The sequence below is a fragment of the Leucopleurus acutus genome, assembly GCF_964270905.1.
Source record: "Leucopleurus acutus genome assembly, chromosome: 4".
NCBI lineage: Eukaryota > Metazoa > Chordata > Mammalia > Artiodactyla > Delphinidae > Leucopleurus > Leucopleurus acutus.
This window is the reverse complement of record NC_139146.1, coordinates 36,053,885-36,074,030: the sequence shown is the minus strand read 5'-3', so window position 1 is coordinate 36,074,030 and position 20,146 is coordinate 36,053,885. Positions and strand designations below refer to the sequence as shown.

At 51.4% G+C, this 20,146-nt stretch overlaps 1 protein-coding gene across 4 annotated transcripts in view; it reads right to left on the bottom strand.

Annotated features, from left to right (window-relative positions):
• Window positions 1-19,729, bottom strand: part of JAKMIP1 (janus kinase and microtubule interacting protein 1) — a gene marked incomplete at both ends in the record, with an annotated part of 70,885 nt that extends 51,156 nt beyond the window's left edge. For 3 of the 4 annotated variants that reach the window (XM_082838643.1, XM_082838644.1, XM_082838645.1), the window contains 4 exons: window positions 2,089-2,208; window positions 3,013-3,222; window positions 11,656-12,150; window positions 19,601-19,729. In XM_082838643.1, coding sequence (XP_082694769.1) covers window positions 2,089-2,208; window positions 3,013-3,222; window positions 11,656-12,150; window positions 19,601-19,729 — 954 coding nt within the window. The remainder of the gene's footprint in view (window positions 1-2,088; window positions 2,209-3,012; window positions 3,223-11,655; window positions 12,151-19,600) is intronic. The other variant, XM_082838646.1, reaches the window with a different exon arrangement.
• Between the last annotated feature and the right edge of the window lie 417 nt (window positions 19,730-20,146).

Genomic DNA, 20,146 nt, shown 5'->3' with positions numbered 1-20,146 from the left:
ACATGAGAGATGACAGGGGAGGGGGAGGGGGAGCTGGGACTGGGAGGCTGCTCCATTAGAGGCACCCACTCTTTTTCCTTCTGAGTACAGTGTCCTCCGTGACATACACACTAGCTGCATGACCACGGCCGAGTTTTCAGCCTCAGTTCCCTCTTCTATAAGATGGGAATAATGGTAGTATCTGCCTCAGAGACTTGTTAAGAGAACAAAATGCATAGTGATAGTCTTCGCAGGGTCATTTTAATGGATGAAAAACATAAACAATTTAAAATATTTATCAGTATCACGACAATCACAAGAACCACTGCATCTATCAAGTACTCGCCATGTGTCCAAAACGATGTTCGGACCTTCCAGGCATCCCCTCTCATTTAGCCCTCACCACCACCCTAGGAGAGGGCCCATCCCCATCCCCATTCCACAGACAAAGAACCTGGCTACAAAGAGGTGGGGTGATGTACCACATAGAAAGTGCCAGGACCAAGAAGCAAACACAAGGGACTGACTGCACACCCCTGCTTTTGGTTACCAGGCTGTGAAAGTTAAGATAAAACACTGATGGTAGCCATTAAAGTATAACATGTACCATGACTCATACATTGTACCTCTAGAAATCTATCCTGCAGAAATAAAGGTTCAAGTCGGTAAAGACAGAAATGTATCTTCTGTGAGGCACTGTTTACAACAGCAAGGAAACGCGAAACGGCCTAAATCTTCACCAGTAGAGGAATGGTTGAATAAACCATGGTTTGGCTACACAACAGAGTATGATGCAGCTGTTACAGAGACAAAGGTGGATCTCACGCATTGCTGGGGAGCACTGTGATTGACACAGCAAGTGAAAAAAGCAAGTTGCAGAACAATATTACACAGGGAAAATGTCCCCTTTGTAACCACAAAACAATAAAAAAAAAAGGCTCTTCGTGGGTGTCAAAATATTTGCATAAGCGTTAAAAACATGTGAGAATCACCTCAAACTGTTGACAGAAGTTACCTCATGATTTTAAGATCCCAGTGCTGGCCAGCTTATTGATTCTTACTTTAAACACTTCAGAAGGTCTGAATTGTTTCAAGCAAGTTATTTTTTTTTCTAATCCACTTAGTAAACTATTTTGCCTCTCATGAGGGATTTTTTTTTAAGCTCATGAATATTTAAATGAAAAGTGGAGACATAATATTAGATGTACAGTCTGATGAAAACTATATAAAAATATGCCTTTAAAAATACTGGAAGGAAATGAATTTATTCTGATCCTGTTAAAATTGTGAAGAGGTGACACTTTTTAACACTTTTCATCTCCCATGTTTTTCAAATATATTGTTACACTTACTTTCATAATAAAATTTATAATAAAGAGAAATATTACGAGACACTTGTCAAGACATTTGTACGTGTTGACTACCACTACATAAAAATTAGGTTAATTGTTTATCCAGCAAACTTAAACATATTCAAGAAATTGCTATTCTTACTAGAGATTTATTTTTTTTAACCAGAAGTTCACATTCACTACTTTTAAAATTAGAAATATGTGAACTTTTATGCAAAAGAAAGTAAATAGATAAGCAAAAAATAAAAATTATCCATAATCACACCACCTAAAACAACTTCCAAAATCCAGGATGATGACAATGTATTTTTGTTCTGTAGACTGCTTTTATCATTTAATTCATCGTGAACAAATTTCTATGGCAAATAAACGTGACCTATGACATCATTCTTAATGACTGCACGCAACTCACTGCATAAATGTTCCATAATTATTTTGATAAATACTTCGGTGGGGCTTGGTTTTGTTTTGGTTCGGTTTCGGTTGCTACTATAAACAACACTGCAATGAAAACCCTCTCCACACCCCTCACTGAACTTCTCTGATTGTCAGCTCAGGATAAATTCCTACAGAATCAAGGGCACTAACAGGTTTCCTCAACAAGCGAGTGTTAGATTTTTTATCAGGAAGAAATGAGAAGGAAAGTAGAGAAAACCAGATGGCCTGTGCGTTAACTTCCTGTTTAGGGCGTGGTTTGTGGCCCCGGGGCTGCTTTCCTGCATCCCAAGGCGCCATCTGCCTCTTGGGGGCTGATTACCAGTTCATTCCTCTCGTCTGCCAAGAGGGTATTTCTGTCTTCCAGCTTCCGTATCACCGAATTCAGTTCAGCAATTTTTAGCTGAAATCGCCGTACATCTCGCTCGTCCATATGCTGATCCTAAAAAAGAAGCAAGATACAAACATACTTTGAAAAAGCTTAACTGAGTCAAAGCGCTCTGTGGACCCTTTGTGGAAAACTCTGAGGGCAAAGGTGAGCTCCTCACTAGGAGGACCATGCGCCATGCTGGGGCTCCCCCAAATCAAGCAACATGTGGAAAGACTTCATCTCAAAGGCGACAAGACCTCAAACCCTCCAGAGGCTCCCTGACATCTGAACGTGGTATCTGGGGACCTTCCCGTCCCAACCCCTGCCCGCCAAGCATCTCTGACAAAGGCACAGTCACAGAGTTCCAGGACGCTCCTCAAGGGCAGGCACTGTGCCCACCTCACTCACCACTGAGACGCCAGCACCTCACGTGGTGTCTGCACACAGCACACTCAACAGACACTTGAGTATTTAGTGAATGAATGAATGAGGGAATGAATGAATGAATGCAGCTTTGGCCTCCTCTGTGCCTGATAAGTACCAAGCTGTGGCCCCAGGTGCCCTCTCTGCTGGCTGAGCTCTCCTCATGGGCAGAGCTCTGCCTTTAAGTCATGTCCTGATCTGACTGGGTCCCTTTCTGAGCTCTCACTGTATACTCGGCACTCATGTTTTCATTTCTTTTCAACTGAGCTCCACGTTTGGGGAGGAAGGGGTAAGGGAGGGAAGGAAGGACGCACAGATGGATGGGAGGGAAGGGGGAGGGGTGGGGGAAAGGCAGGCAGGCAGGCAGGCAAGTTCGCCAGAAGAATGACCAGTAGGAGGAAGGACAGGTAGGTGGTCAGCTCTGACGCCCCAGTGCTTGCATGAGCCCCTCACCTGGACACCCATGAGCTCGGTCATGTCCCCTATGCCAGGTGGGAGCTCTCTCTTTGGACTACCGTGGTACCGCTCAGCCTCCCTGACCTGAACCAACTGCTCATCCAAAGCCTCTTTCTGAAGAAGCAGCTTCTGGGTCTGCCCAGTCTGCACACCGAGTTCCTTCTCCAAGGCCAGAATCACACGATCTTTTCCCTTGATCTCATCCATCTGGAAAGAGAAAGAATAAGCATTCAATTGTAGGGGCTCGTGACCAGGGAAAGCTCTCTTTTGCTGGCCTTAGGCCCAGGGAAAGGTTCAGCAGGTCCATGGACCTGGGGCAGCTGAACTCAGCAACACAGGACAGAGAGACACCATAGTGCACAGCCCAGGCCCTGCTCCGCCGTCACCGCCCCCAGCACAGAGGAGCACAGAGCTGTGGGTTCAACGACCTATATGGTCAACCAGACACTTACCCTCGAAACTGATCAGTGCTCGTGTCTCTCTCACCTTAATGAAATAAAGTCAAATCCTGACCTGCCAGGGCCCTCCAGCCATCACCCCCTGGCCCTCCAGCAGCTCAGCTTCTTCACAGAGTTGGTCGTCCTCTCTCCCACTCCTGTCTGGCCACGTCCCCACCCCTCCAGTAAACGGCTCTTGCTAACGTCTCCAATGCTCTCCTGGCCCGCAAACTCACTGAACAATTTTCCACCCTCTCTCCTTCTCACCCCGTCTGACACTGTCGCCCACTCCAGCTACGTGAACTGCTCCCACCCTCGCGCCCTCTGTGGGACTTCACTGTTTCCATCTTCTTCTCGCCCTGCCCTGGTCACCATCGAAATCTGTAGTTTCCAAGGCTTGGCTCTCGTCCCAGTCTGTATCCTCTCCTCAGCCAGCCGCATCCTCACCCATGCTAACTCCCCGTGTGCAGCTGACACTCCAACCTCCTCCCTCCGCCCTGACGTCTCTCAGGGTCCCGCGGTCAGAGAGCCGACTGGATGCTTCTGGGGCCTCCAAAGCACCTCAGCCTCCCCACATTCGAGCCTCAGCGTGAGCCCCAGCCCCCCCAGCCCAGCCTCGCCCCACATTCCCTAGAGGAAGCCAAGCAGAAAGAAGCTTACGGAGGAGGGAGCTTCTGCCCCGGGCCATACACTTCGATTGTTTCTGAACACAAAGCCAACAGCTGGGAAACTGCCCCAGTAAGGGTGCTATACTGGGGTGCCCCTCCCCTAAATCCATATCCTTCCTACAACCTGAGAATGTGACCTCATTTGGAAATAGGGTCTTTGCGGATATAATTAGTTAAGATGAGGTCACAGTGGAGTCGGGTGGGCCCTAATGACTGGTGTCCTTATAAGAGGAGAGACACACAGGGAGAAGATGGAGGCAGAGACTGGAGTGATGTGGTCACAAGCCAAGGAACGCCTGGAGCCTCCAGAAGCCGGAAGAAGCAGGAAGTATCCTCCCCTATAGCCTTCAGAAAACATGGTCCTCCGACACCTTGATTTCAGACCTCTAGCTTCCAAAACTGTGAGTGAATAAACTTCTGTTGTTTAAGCCACCCAGTTCATGGTACTTTGTAACAGCAGCCCTAGGAAACGAATACAGGTGTTAAAAGAGAAAATTTCCCAAGTACTAGAGTTTCATTAATTGACAAAAACCATAAGAGTTTCAGCTACAGTGATTACTATCATTATGGGATTTAGGAATAAATTCTATTTGAGATAAGGTACATTAAAAAGTTCTGAAAAGAATACTAATGGTTTAGTAAGGATGGTTTCAACGAAATCTGGATAAAGTCTATATGATGTGGCTTTATTTAACACATACCTGTGAGTGCCCGCCACGGGCGGGCCTGTATGTAAGGCAGTGTAACGTGGATACTACCTTGATTACCCAACGTAAAGGTTAAAGCCAACTGATATAAAACAACGTGGCACAGAGGAAAAAGCACTGTGCATGGAGTACAAAAGTATTAACTGGAGACTAATCCCCCACTGGCAAGCTGTGTGACCTCTGGCAAGTCACTCAACCTCTCTAAGCTTCAGGCTCCTCGCCTGTAAAATGGGGATGTAGGAACATCCACCTGGAAGGGGAGCTGTGAGGGCTGAAGGGTACAGCAGAGACAGGCAGGCTGCTTAGGAGCAAGGCCACTGGGCCCAGACTGCCTGGGTTCTAGCCCTGATGCCACCACTTATTGGCTCTGTCACCTCGGTTTAGTTACTTGATTTCTTCCTAAGCCTCAGTTTTCCATCTGTGAAATGGGGATAATTATAGGGATGTTCTGAGGATGAAATACATTAACACATAAAAACTGCCTGGCATGCAGTAGGCATAAAATAAACATTAGCTCTAATTATAATTGTTGCATGCACACAGTAGGTCTCAATAAATAGTAGTTCCTGTCTTTCCTAGACTTTTGTTTCCATTAGGTGTGCAAATATGGAGGAAATGAATGAATGAATATTGCAGTTGTTTGAATTGTGGCTCCTAAACAGACATGTCCACATCCTAACTTCAGATATCTGTGAATGGGACCTTTTTTGGGAAAACGGTCTTTGCAGGCGTAATTAAGGATCTTAAGATGAGGAAATCGTCCTGGATTAACTGGCTTGGTCCTAAATCCAATGACAAGTGTCTTCATAGGACAAAGAGAAGACGCAGACCAAAGGAAAAAAACATAGAGGGGAGGCCATTGCTGACTTAAAAAAAAAAGCACAATGTGAGAGTTGCGAGTTAAGTTTTATTGGGGGCAAAATGAGGACCGCAGCCCAGGAGACAGCGTTTCAGGCAACTCTGAGAAACTGCTCGGAGGAGGCGAGGGGAGGAGCCAGGATATAGAGGAGTTTTTGCGACAAAGGCAAAGTAGTAGGGAACGTCGAAAGATGATTGTTAATTAAAGAAAACCAGATATCTCAAGTAAAGGAATTTAGTGCTTTCCTGTGTATGGGAAGATGCAAGAGTCTGGGCTCACTGAAATCATTCCTTTGATATGCACCTCAGCTACCTGGGGCCAGTATCCTGTATTTTCACACCCTGAGTTTCCTCAGGGCTCACCGCTGCAGGGAGTGGCTGCAGTCTGAGGGCTGCTAGATGGCAGGTGTTCTTGTCAGCCTTGAGTTTCCTCAGGGCTCACCAGCTCACGTTGAAGGGCTGCAGTCGTTGATGACTGTGACATCCTTTGTTTATTGGTATGGCAGGAAATATTCCATTTATCACCATGTAAGAGGGAGGCAGAGATTGGAGTGGTGCAGCCACAGGCCCAGGAACTCTTGGAGCCATCAGAAGCTGTAAGGGCAAGGAAGGGTCTTCCCCGAGAGCCTTCAGTGGGGCACAGCCCAGCTGACACCTTGAGTTTGGACTTCTGGAGTCCAGAGCAGTGAGAGAGTAAACTTCCGTTGTTTTAAGCCACTGAGTTTGTGGCCATTTGTTAAGGCAGCCCCAGGAAACTAATACAAATGCCCTTCTCACTCATCACACTCTCAGAGGGTAACAAACTAAAGCTGATTGTAACTTGAAACATCACTACAGCAGAGAATGCTAGTTAGGAGCCCTGCCCTGAGGGCAGACAGAAGCTAGCTCAAATCCCCGCCCCTACCTGCTGTGTGACTCTGGGCAGACTGGGCCACCCCTCTTAGCCTCAGCTTCGGTAATGTGGGGACACTGAGAACACCCCGTCCAACTGGGGGGAGACTTCAACCACGGGAAGAATTTAGCACAGAGCCTGGCATCTTACAAGCACACAATCAATGTTAGCGGCCACTAGTAATCTACTTTAGCTCCTGCATAACAGAAGGCTATCTGATTTAAACAGCAGACCATGAAAAACTTACAAAATACAGTTTACAGAAGGCAGCAAATGGTACCCCCAACCTCCAGACTGAGGCTTTCAAGCAAAGTCCCAGAGCTCCGACAAGCTCTTTGAGTGGCCTTTCTTTAGAAGAAAAAAGGATACTCCCCAACCACCTCCCCATGACAGTTTCCTGGAACTCCAGCCAAGGGTGTGCCCGGTGCAGCTTCTCCTGCAGCAGCTGCAGAATGTGCCTGCTGCTCCCCCTGGTGGCGGTCACCCGCAGCTCCCCGCTCTTCAGAGCCGGAGGTGGGAACACCTCCCCGCTGTAGGGAAGAGCACTTGATGATGCAGAAAACACTGTTGCCACTGCAGGGTTCAATCCAGAAGCAATGTGAACCAGTGAAAGTTCATTAATTGAAACCACTTAAACATGCTTTAATTAATTCAACAAATACTGAATTGAGTGCCATCAGCAGGTGCTGGGAAACACTGATGAGCAAAACAGAGTCCCCGCCCTCAGAGCTTCCATTCCAGAGGGGAGGGTAGCTGAAAACAGAATAAAAAAGTCAACATGGAGTAGATCAGAGCATGATTAATGCTAGGAGAAAAAGATAAATCGAGGGGAATCAGTGGTGCCAGTTGGGGAGGTGTTACAAGTTAACAGGTAGGGCTCCAGTCCGTCCCCCTCAGCATCCCAGCTGCACACTCCTGGCTTTGCACTGGAGCCCAGAAGCGCTGTCTCCACCACTGCATTACACTAGTTCCTCCCACAAGAAAGAACAGCATCTTAAGCAAGACATCTCTGGAAATCCAAATTCTCAGCCTGGAAGAGCACAGATTCCCCATTTATCCCAGAAAATGAGCAGAGGACTTACACCCCATCATGTGGGAAAGGTTCCCAGAAAACAGTCTCCACTAGTGGAGATGGCATCCAGGAATGGATGGACAATGTGGAATAGATTGTGGAGCCAACATTTTCTAGGTTGTCACATTTCCCCAGCCAGAGTCCTGAGGCTGCAGAGGTCAGGAGACCTGCCAGCTCACACAGCTACTCTCACTATTTGTCGACTCTGGTCTGGCCCCCAGGCTGGGCCCTTAGGGATCTTGCCCCCTGCCCTGAGGACCTGAGGAAGTGTAAACCTCTGACAATGAGCTTCTCAAGCTTCCCTAAACCCCAACACCTGAGTGTGCTGGACATTCCTGGGTTGCCTCCCAGCATCCATTTCCCCTTCTCCCACACTCCCACTCTCACCATGTGGTTCAGGAGAGGGGTGGGGCTGAAATCACTCCAAGTTCCCAGGGCAGGCCCTGATTGGCTCACATCACCTGCATGGCTCTGCCGCCTAACAGTAACTGGTTCAGGGATGGATACATGACCCAATCAGAGCCAACAGGCCCGAAGAGGGTGTTGCTAGGCCCCTCCTGTTTCTCCTTAGGAGCTAAGAAAGAGCTTCTCTCACACCCCAGTGTTCACTGCAGCACTATTTACAAAGCTAGGACATGGAAGCAGCCTAAATGTCCTTTGACAGAGGTATGGATAAAGAAGATGTGGTACATATATACAATGGAATATTACTCAGCCATTAAAAGGAATGAAATAATGCCATTTGCAGTGACATGGATGGATCTAGAGATTGTCATACTAAGTGAAGTAAGTCAGACAGAGAAAGACAAATATATGATATCACTTATATGTGGAATCTAAAAAAAATGGTACAAATGATCTTATTTACAAAACAGAAATAGAGTCACAGATGTAGAAAATAAACTTATGGTTACCAAGGGGGAAAGGAGGGGAGGGATAACTTGGGAGATTGGGATTGACATATACACACTACTATATATAAAATAGATAACTAATAACAACCTACTGTATAGCACAGAGAACTCTACTCAATACTTTGTAATCACCTATATGGGAAAAGAATCTAAAAAAGAGTGGATATATGTATATGTATAACAGCTTCACTTTGCTGTAGAGCAGAAACTAACACAACATTGTAAATCAACTGGGCTGCTTCCTGTGAGGATGTGGGGTCTGGCACAGTGGTGGCATCTCACCAGCACACTGAGAGCTCAGAGCCTGAGAATGATGCATCAGGGGACACAGCAGAGCCTGAGAAACCTGGGTCCGGGGTGACATCATTAGTGCCACTGGAGCTATGCCTGAGGCTAGTCCTGCTACTTCAGTCATGAGAGCCGACAGACTCATGGTTTAAGCTAGTGTGAGGTGGAATTTCTGGCACTTGCAACCATAAGATTCTAGCTGACATACAGTTAGGGAAAGAACAACAGTCCGGGTGATGGCTATCACTTTTTACTTACGTGCTAGTGTGAGCTCGGGACTACATTTGTACTTAAGAGACACTCTCTCTCTCAGTCTTCAAAAGACCCTCAAAGTAGACATTATTTACTCCATCTTACAGATAAGCTTGAGGCCCTGAGAGGTGAATATGCCCACACACTAGTCAGAAGCAGATCCATGATTCAGACTCGGGTCAGCCCCTGCAAAGCCCTCACTCTGCCCTCTCTCAGCCCCAGAGGCACAGAATCTAAGCATTTCTCAGCAGTCACATCCATCAGGACACTCGTCTCAGTGAAAACCTGTTTAGCCAGCTCCCAACGAACCCACCAATTTGTGAATAAATCTGTTAGTTCCACTTCGTTTGCAAAGTTTGGAGCATCAAAGAATGAAAAAGAAGCTGCTACCCCAAGATCCATTCTCGTCTCCTCCTTGGTACCTGTAGTTGGGTGAATGGTGTCCCCCTCAAATTTCATGTCTATTAGGAAAATCAGAATGTGATCCTATTAGAAATGGGGTCTTTACAGATATAACTAAGATGAAATCATAACAGATTGCAGTGGGCCCTAGATCCAGTAACTGGTGTCCTTATAAGAAGACGACAAGACAAAGCCACGTGGGGAAGAGAAGGGCATGTGGAGGCAGAGGCTGGAGTAATGCAGCTGCAAGCCGAGGAACGCCAAGGATTCCCGGCAACCACCCAAGCCTGGAGGAGGCAAAGAAAAGGTTCTTCCCTGGAGCCCTCAGAGGGGCACAGCCCCTAGACTCCAGAACTGCGAGAGAATAAATTCCTGTTGTTATAAGCCATGGAGTCTGTTATAGCAGCCCTAGGAAATGAACAGAGTGCCATACCAGGATTTATTAGGAGCTGCCATGCATTTCCCAGCTCCCCTTGCAGCTGGGTGAGGCTGAGCAAGTAACTTCCGGCCAAAAGAGATGGAAGTGGAGGTATATAGAACCTCCAGAAAGAAAAGTGCTTTTAAATGAAGACCATACCCTCCTTCATCTGCCCTCCTATTGCCAACCTGGGATGCAGATGTGATGGCTGGCACTCCATGGCATGAGGGGCCATGAGGACCATGGCCACATCCCAGAGCCCCTTCTGAGGGGAGAGGTAAGAGGCCCTGTGGCCTACCCTACTCTGTGGAGCACTTTACAGACTTTGTATATGAAAGAGAAATAACTTCCAGATTTTAAGCCCCTGTGTACTGGGGGGAGTCTTCTCAGACCTAATCCTAACTGGTCTAAAGAATGTGTCCAATAGCCCCACGTTGACCATAATTGCCTTTTCTTCTTGACTGTTTCTTCAGAGGCATGTTAAATGTGTAAGTGGAAGCCTGGAAGCCTTTTGCATTTCTAATCCAATCCAGCTGACAAAGAAACAAAACGCAGGCCACTTTCTGAACACGTTGCCAAGAGGCCTGTCTGACGAGGGACATTTATCAAATGCGTGGAGAACTGGAGAAATGGACATTTATTCTTTTCACTCTATTCTCCTAAGTGGCCCCCACACACTGAGACTACCTGAGCTGGGGATACTTCTGTTTGGCACTGAAATGGAAACAGACACCAAGTCCTTGGTTCGTTTTAAATTAAGCTCAGTCTGTCTCTTGTGCAAATACTTGTTTTTTCCCCATTTTATTTACCTTAAATATACATTTCCTGTAACAGAGGAACATATTTTACATGTCTCCTATTACACAATCTATAAGCTGCGGATAGATGCTTTAGTTAACTTAATTCTCGTAATGCGGTAACAGATACGTGATTATCCCTCCTTTTGTAGGTGAGGCACCAGAGGCTTAGAGACCGTAAGCAACTTGACTGGGCTCACACAGCTAACGAGTGAGGGAGTCTGGATTCACACCCAGAAGAGACTTTCTCCGAAGCCTTCTCTTCCTATTATGTGATAACACCGCCCCTACACACACAAAGGGAAAAGGGGCTGGGGAATACTTCTGAGAACTTAGTATCGGTATGTGCTTAGATTTTCTATACATTAGACATTTAAAATCAGTGCATCTCTTCTGCCATTCTTGGTACTGGCTTGTTAAACTGTGAACTGATGCTCTGTCACTGACTGGTGACCAGTCTAGGATGGACAGCTGGACCAGGCCTCCAAAAAGAACACCTGGTCCTTCTGCCTCCAGTCCTTAAATTTCTTAGGTGTCTTCCAGAGACAGGAGAGACCTGCCAAAGCTTCCATTCCACGCCCAGGATGGCAGGGGCTTTGTTGGAACCCCAGGGTCTAGAACCATGCCTGGAGCACAGTGGGTCCCCAAAACTCGGCATTTACTGCTCCGTGAGGGAGGACTGGGGCACTTGCTTGTGGAGAGGACACGGCGCATGCGTCATGGAAAGATGGGCTGCGTGTGTGCGGAAGGAGGGCTTGCATGTGTGCAGGGAGGACAAGTTGCTTGTGCGTAAGAGGGAGCAGGGTGCGTGTGTGCAGGGAGGATGGGCTGCGTGTGTGCAGGAGGGCTTGCTTGTGTGCAGGGAGGATGGGCTGCGTGTGCGGAAGGTCAGGTACGCACTCGAGCCGGTGCGGGGGAGAGGGCAGCGCACTTACCAGCCGGCGGATGTCGCGCTCGCACTCGCGCTTGATGCGGTGCACCTCGTCCTGGTGCGCCTGGTAGGCAGCGCGCAGGTCGGCCGCCTTGGCCTTGTCGGCCTGCATGCAGTTGCTGAGTGCCTCCTCCGCCTGCTTGCGTGCCGCCTTGAGCTCCAGGATTTCCTGCTGCAGCCGCAGGCGCTCGCTGTCGAAGGCCCTGCGCGCCTCTTCGCGCGCCTCGGCCAGCAGCGCCGTCTTGACCTTGTCAGCTGCACCATCGCGCAGCACGTTCAGCGTGGCCTGCAGCCGCTGCAGCTCGCCCTCCTTGATCTTGGCCGTGCGCGCTGCCTCCTGCTCGTGCTGGCGGATGAGCACCTCGCGCAGTGCCTGCAGCTCCTTGGTCTTCTCCTCGTGCAGCTTGGCCCTGAGCTCAGAGATGTAGGCCGTGTGTCGCCGCTGCTCCTGCTCGCGCTCCAGCTTGGCCTCCTGCAGCCGCTCGCGCAGTTTGCCCACCTGCAGCCGTGGGGGGAGAGCCAGTCAGGGTCCGGGCTGGGGGAGCCGGCCAGGCCTGCCGCCACCTCCCCGTGTCCCTTCGTGTGTGACAGGCCCCTGAGACCCTCCCCCGGTCCCCGCACTCCAGTTCCCCCTCCCGCCACCTCCATCAGTCCCACGCAGAGTCTTCCCTACTATTTTGTTGAGATGTTCCCAGCCGTGGAAAAACATCTGAGGGTGTTGGAGAGGAGAGTAAGGCTTTGACATCCCTTCCAATTTGGAGATTTACGAGGAAGGACAGTTTATCAGTCACAAAATATGCCGCGCAGAAATCATCTGTCTCATCAGAGCAGAACAGATTGTAAACCAGAAACACATTTCCAGTGCCCATGCCCTGAACTCTGGAGTTAGAGGAGGCCGAGCAGGTGGACGTAGAGAGGGGCAGGGGTGGAGGTGCCCTCACTGCTGAGTGGCTCTCCTGCCCGGGCTGGGGGCTTCTGTGACCCTCCCCCCCACATGAAGCTCTCACAGCAGCCAGGAAGGAGGTAACCGCTTTGCCACAAGGCAGCCGAGCATCAGAGATGCGCCGCTGGTGACCTGCCTGGGATGAGGGGCTGCCAAGGGGCAGAGCCAGGCTTCACCCCCAGGCGCCTGGCCCCAGGGCCAGTGCTCTGCGGGTGCCAGGCTGCTAACCCCACCAGAAGGTATTCGTCTATTCAGCAAAAAAAACATTATTTGTAAAATATGCCAAGGGAATGTCTTCTTCAAACACTCCAAAAGGCTTTATTCGATCTTTTTATTTCAAATATCACACAATTACACACATTCCACAGGAACCCATTCATTTTCTAAATTACAGCAATCTCCGAAGAACAGAAACCAATGTGTCTCTCATGGATGAGCTGCTTCCAAGGTGGCAGCATTTCCCCCAGACCACAGTCTATAGAACACCAACATGCTGAAATTAATTTTAGGTGAGGAGTTTTACGATGTCACTTGGGCTGATAAATCCTTACTCATAACAGCAGGGAAAGGAGCAAATAAACCTGGCCAGGCAAAGATACAAGATCAATGTCTCCTTACATCAAACACGCATAATCACAGAAATAAAACAAGGACCAGACCTGTCAGAGGGCTCATCTCACCCAAGAGCTAGAATTGGCCTCTTCCTAAGGGATTGAGTGCCAGGAAGCCAGAACTTTAAATATTTAACATGATCTCCCCAGGGAGGAACTAAATGCTTCTGGCATTCTCCTTCTAAGGAGGCAACACTGTTCTAACTTTCTGGGATGCTGACGGTGATTTGAAGTCAAAGGGATGGGATCTTGTCGGAATCCGAATCTGCACTGACGAGTGCATTTCCCTCTGCAAACTACTTAACCTCGAGATGGTTAATGTTACGTGTCAACTGGGCAGGGCTGTGGTACCAGGTCATTCGGCCAAACACCAGTCTAGATGTTGCTGTGAAGGAATTTTTAAGGATGTGATTAACATTTAAATCAGTAGACCTGGAGTAAAGCAGATGACCCTCTATAATGTGGGTGGGCCTCACCAAGTCAGTTGAAGGCCTTCAGAGAAAAGATTGAGGTCCCCCAATGAGGAAGGAATTCTGCCTCATCACTGTGAGATCAGTGCTCGCTCGGATTTCCAGCCTATCTGCCCCGCCGATTTCAGATTTGTCAGCCTCCATGACCATGTGAGCCACCTTCTTGAAAAACACCAAATCCCTCCCCATCTCTCTCTCCTACTGGTTCTTCTTCTCTCTGAAGAACCCTGACTATACAGACCTCCCAGAGCTTCCTGACCCTCCCCTGGGAAACAAGGCTATCGACAGCTGCCCCTCAAAGACTGTTGGGAGGAGGAAAGCTGAAAGCGGATGAGCGGATAAAGGGGAGTATGGTCCCAGGCAGTAAAGGAAGGAGGAATGCAGCCAGCGTGAGCAGAGGTGTGTGCAGGGCAGCCTGGGTGAGGCCGGGCCTGCCCCTGGGAGGGGCAGAGGGGGCCAGCTGAGATGGGCCAGGTGACACCCATGTGTAGGGCAGGGAGGCTAACAGTGGATGGGCTGCGGGAGAAAGCCCTGCTGGGTCCCACCAGCTCTGCCTAGAAAAGCTAAGGGCCGAGCCCAGGCGCCATGAGCCAGGTGTGGCACAGTGAGGCGGGGGTGGCCCCTGGTGGGCACAGAGCACCCGCTCCTTACTCCATTGAGTGGAGCAGGTTTACGAAAGTCATGTGCCACTTGACTCGCCAGCTGCCTCCAAGCTGTGCCCCGCCCCCAAGTCCAGAGGTGCAGCAGGAGAGAGGGGCCCTTACCAGCCTTGCCTCAGCGCCTGGGCTCTAAATGTGGCAAGAGCAAAGTGACCAACAAAGGGCAGGCATCTAGGTGGGAGGGGCTGGCCCGGAGAACTCTGAGGCAGCACCGCCAGCGCCCCAGTGGGCACAGTGAAGTCAGCCTCCACTTGGCTCCTTCCCCAACTCCTCAGCCCATCTGTCGGCGCTGGGTCTCCACTTCCAGGCCTAGACCACTTTTCCCCGTTCCCTGCGACCACCCTGGTCCAAGCCAGAGGCAGCAGCCCTCTGCCAGACCGTGGCAGTCACCTTCTCACCCATCGCCCTGCCTCTGCCCCCACACACTCGCCCTTTAGTCCTTCCCAGCGGCCAGCACAGGCCTCTGAACACACACGTTAGAAGGTTTCCCTCTACTTCCCTCTGAATCCACGGGGTGAGGGTTAACCGTTCTGAAACCACTAGAGTGCTGAATAACTAAGTAAATGGGTGGTGGGGTCAGGCCCTCCCCGCTGGAGGGAGGACAGATGAGCGAGGGGAGAAGGCCAGAGGATCCAGGTGCTAGTGGATTAGCCTGGGGACATCGGTAAGAACTCATGTTTAACTTAATATACATATAGATGCTACATTTAGAAATATTTTAGATATGTACACATACACGGTTAGTATATACGCATACACCTCCTTGCTCTGTCAGCTAAGCCTAGAAGCAACGACATGCCAGCAGCGGTGAGCACACCCAGTGCCCAGATCCTGGTTTCTCGTGCCATTCTCTAATAAGTGGGACCAGGGCTCCTTGGAGAAATGAGTGGCTCTAGGACTGGGGCAGGGAATATACGAGACGAACCTGGAGCACCTTACAGGACTGGAAAGTAAGGGTGTACCCAAGAATAAATTAATAAATAAATGCCACAATGATGGGGTGCAAAGGAACACAGGGGTCAACTGAAAGAGATTCCCGTGGCCAAAGCTAGAACAGTCTGAGCAGCAAAATAAAGTACTTCTGGATTATAAGCCGAAGTGCAAAATAGTGTCCACAGCGACACAAATGGCTGAACTGATACATGTAAAAATACGAAAGAAAACCAAAAACACCTTCGAGGGTATGTGGCATCCAGCATACGAGCCCATGTCCTCCCCGGCCCACAGGACTGACCCCGGCTGATGGCTCTCCGGTCCTCCTCCCTGACCACCCAGCTCAAGCCACGTCGCTGGCTGCTGCACCTCACACATGCAGGCACCTTCCCACCTGCAGCCTTTCCCCAAGCCGGCCCTTCTGCCTGGAATGCTCCCAGCCAGGCCTCTGCAGGACCTGCCCTCCCACCCCCTGCAGCACCCCTTTGCTGACCACCTCCCAAAAGAGCCACCCCCACTGCAGCCCCACGACTCTCCACCAGCTTCTGCTGCTTTACTTTCTTGGCACTTTTCACTATGGAATAAATATTACATGTTAATCTCCTGGCCTTCGTTCCCTACTTCCCCCATTAGATACTAGCTCCAGGAGAGGACCTCCAGGGCAACCCAGCTTCTGGGACACAGCATGGCACACAGTAGGTGCTCAATAACTAGCCACAGACTGAGGAAAGGAAAGAATGAAAGGATGAGGGGCCTGGCAGTTCTGTAAAGAATGAATGACAGCATCCACTCCCTGGGGCATGAGGGTGGCCGCGGTTCTGGGGCACTGGCCTTCCCCTGCCCCCCACGCGGGTGCCGGCTCCTAGGCTAGCTGGTCCCTCTGCCTGGTCCCTGTGCCTCACCTTCCCTCCATTCTCCAGGAGACATGGAAGGCTTCCCCGACTGGGTCAGGGCCTCCCCTGGGCTCCCAGAGCCCTGCATTATTCCCTCCATCACCACACAGATCACACCCAAATTCCAACTCTCCCGGCCTACCCACTGCAGCCTGCAGCCCCTGCAGGGCAAGATGAAGCCTGATTCACTTCTGTAGCTGGACTAGTCCCCGGCCCAGTGTAGATCCAGACCAGGGTGGGCTGCTCATTGCAAGAACGAATGAATCACCAGCTCGGTGAGCGCTGGGCAGCAGCCGGAACCCTCATGGCCTGGCTTGGGCCCATGTGCTGACCACTGCCCTCCCTGCCCCCACCCACTCCAGGCCATGGGCCTCAGCAAGTCAGGGTCTCTGCCCCAGTGGCCTTGGCACCCCGATTGGTGCTGCGCATACTCCCAGGTGATGCCAGACACTTGGAACGGTGTGAGCCCTGCTCCCTTTTGTGCCAGCCGGCAAAATCCTTCAGAGCCAGCTCCAGACCACCCCTGCAAAGCTTTCTCGGGCCACTCTGACCATTGCATGGCTTCCTAAAATCTCTGGTGCAACATGCCAAGTACTGTCATCCGGCTAGCTCCCTGAGTATCTGAGCACCCAGCCTGCCTGAGGGCGGGCCGTTTCTGAGTCACTTCCAAACGCCCAGCCCAGGCCCAGAGCACAGGCACGGGGCGGGGGGCTGGGGGCTCGATGAATGTGTGGATGAACCAACAGGTACGTTCCCCACATGCCCTCTCCCTGCGGTGTTCAATGGGGACTCCTCTGCTAAAGTAACAACACTGTAAATACATCAGCAAGGGTTATCATGAGATCATATAGAAACAGCAGTTAAACGCAATCACAAAGTTTACACTTATGTTTCTCATACCAGCCAGTAAGCACATTGCTGAATTCTCTGAGAACAGAAACTCTCCTAGTGGTGGCCTGGATAAGCCCCCCGGCAGGGCCACGGGGTGGCTGGACTGAGCAAACGGGCAGCCAGGGCACGTAGAGGCAGGAGGTGCCTGGGGAGGCACAGACTGGGTTTCTTGTAGGCCTGGCTTCCAACCCAGTGCCAACACCTGTGTGACCTGTGACTGTGCACACCTGCTGTGATGGGCTGAACTGTGTCCCCCCAAATTCCTGAGTGGCCGTCCTAACCCCCAGACCCTCAGAATGTGACTGTATTTGGAGACAGTCTTAAAAGAGGTTACTAAGTTAAATGAGGTCATGGGGGTGGGTCCTGATTCAATACAACTGGTGCCCTGACAAGAAGAGATTAGGACACAGACACACACAGAGAAGAGCACGTGAGGACACAGGGAGAGGGCGGCCGTCTACAAGCCAAGGAGAGAGGCCTCAGGGAAAACCAACCCTGCCCACACCTTGATCTCAGACTCCCAGCCTCCAGGACTGTGAGGAAAGAAATCTCTGTTGTTGAACCCCTACCCCGGTCTGTGGTACTTTGTTACGGCAGCCCAGCCACCTCTCCTCTCCAACCCTCAGTTTGCCCACCTATAAAGTGGGGAAAGCCACATCTGACCTCACAGGTCACTATGAGGGTCAGGAGGCCCTCTAAGGTACCTGGTGTGGCCTGTGTAGCAGACACGTGTCTGCCAACCGCTGAGTAACTACATGTGACAGGCAGTGCCCAGGCTCCGGATATGAATCTCTCATTTATTCCTTAAACAACCCAGGGAAGCAGACACATCAGATGTCCCCATTTAACAGATAGGGAAACTGAGGCATAAGGCAGCTACCTGGCTTGCCCCAAGGCCTCAAGGCGAGTTAGGTGGTGGAGGTGGGACGGAGACCTGGCCGAATGACGTTGGCTGTGCGGCTTTCCCCATAACCACAGCTGCTGCTGCTACTGCCTGGTCAGCCCCTCTAGGCCCAGCTGTGCAGCTGACAACCCAGGGGATCCTGGCAGGCAAATCCTTCCTGAGCTGGACAGGATGTGGACAGGCTGGCACCACCAGCAACTGTGCTGAAACACCTTGGCTGCACTGGCCCTGGAACTCTAAGTGTCTGGGGATGGGAGGCAGCACATGTGTCCGCAAGCTCCAGGAGCCCAGTCTTCATCGCCCCAGGTCAGGGGCTCTGCCTCTGCTCTTCATGTAGCTGTCTTGAGCTGGGGTCAGAGCCAAGGACCAAGCCCCAGCCCCCTCCCCACCCAGGAGCTGGATCCCGCTCAGCACTGCAGCTCTCAACCAGACACCTGCTGCCATCCCCCAAGCAGTCCCTCCCCTCCCTCAGGTGCTCTGGGCAGGGCCGGAGGGTACCTGCACGGCTTGGGGTATAAGGCCAGCCCCTCCGTCGGGCCCCCCAGGAGCAAGCCCTAACCCCGTCCTCCTTCTCTTCTCACACGAATGGCGGCTCCATCCTGCTAGGGGAGCACCTCCACCCCGCCTGCTTCTGCCCTCAAACCACCCAGGTCAGAACCACACCAACAAGGAGGGCTGGGGCAGCGCCCAGGCACCAGATGGGCTTTGCTTGCTTACATTACCTAAGATCTTTAAGACAACCTTAAACTGGGTGGTTACCATGATGCCATGTTACACGTGAGAAAACGGAGGTTCAGAGGCTTTATGTCACTTGTCTAAGATCGTGAAGCCAGTCGGGGGTCAAGGCGAGGTCTGAAGCCAGGTCTGCATGATTAGGAAGCCTGGGCTCCTCCCACTGTGACTGGCTGCCCATCACGCCGACACTTTGATTGGCACCCAACGGGGCATCGTACTGACTGGCTCCAAAGCTCATACCTGCCTTACGAGAGCAGAACAGCTCCCATCACAGAGCCAGGCTCCAAATCAAGCCCTTTATGTCAGGGGTCCCCAACCCCCAGGCCGTGGACTGGTACCGGTCCGCAGCCTGTTAGGAACCGGGCCGCACAGCAGGAGGTGAGCGGCGGGTGAGCGAGCGAAGCTTCAGCTGGCGCTCCCCGTGGCTCCCCACTGCTCGCGTTACCGCCTGTACCCTCCCCCCCGACCCTGTCCATGCAAAACCCGTCTTCCACGAAACCGGTCCCTGGTGCCAGAAAGGTTGGGGACCACTGCTTTACGTATTGATATACGTATTCACATCCTTACTCCTGCCCGCCGGCCCATCAGGTGGTACTGTTATGATCCCATCTTGCAGGTGAGGGAAATTACGGTGTGGAGAGTGAAGTACCTTGTCCGAGATCAGAGCCAAATGTCGGGGAGGGTCGGTGGGGGGCGGGTAGCGGACAGGATTCGCATCTAGGTGGTCTCTGTACCACCACTGATGTTATACCCATTTTAAAGTGAGGCAAGCTGAGGCTCAGAGAGGTGGAGCGCCCAACCCCACCCCAGCCCTGGGACACACCCTTCACACTTCCCTCGGGGGCAGTCTGTCCCCCGGGAGTTCACAGCCCACCCTTCACTTGAGCCAGGAGGCCCTTGTCCCTCCCACCTTGCTCTTTTCCTGCTGGAACTCGATCTGAACGCTGGTCAACTTGGCCCGCAGCTCCTCGTTGGCCATCTGCACTGCGTCCACCTCCATCTCAGGCTTCTCGCCCTTGCTCCGGCCTTTCTTAGACATGCTTCCTCTCAGGTTGAGACGCTGAGATCCTGTGTTCACTCCCGCCAGCCAGCAGGCGCCGCTCCCAGCTCCACCGCGCTAATCAGTCTCACAGGGTTCAGCTCCTCCTGTGCGTAAACCACCATCACTTGGGATCCTGGGGAAGGAAGGAAGCCAGGTGAGCAGAGAGAGAGGGGCCGGTGCCCCCTCGCCTGGGGCACTCAAACACGATGGCAGGCAGCGTTTGCTGATGCCTCCCTCCCTGAACCGGGCACCTGCTCACTCCGAAGATGCCCCACCATTCACAACACTGACCTAGGGCTTCTCCAACAGGGGCCGCATCAGAATCACTTGGAAGCTTGTTAAGATGGAGTCCTGGGCCCACCCCCAGGAATCTGATTTGCATGTCTCCCAGGCTCCCAGGTGAGGCTCCCAGGT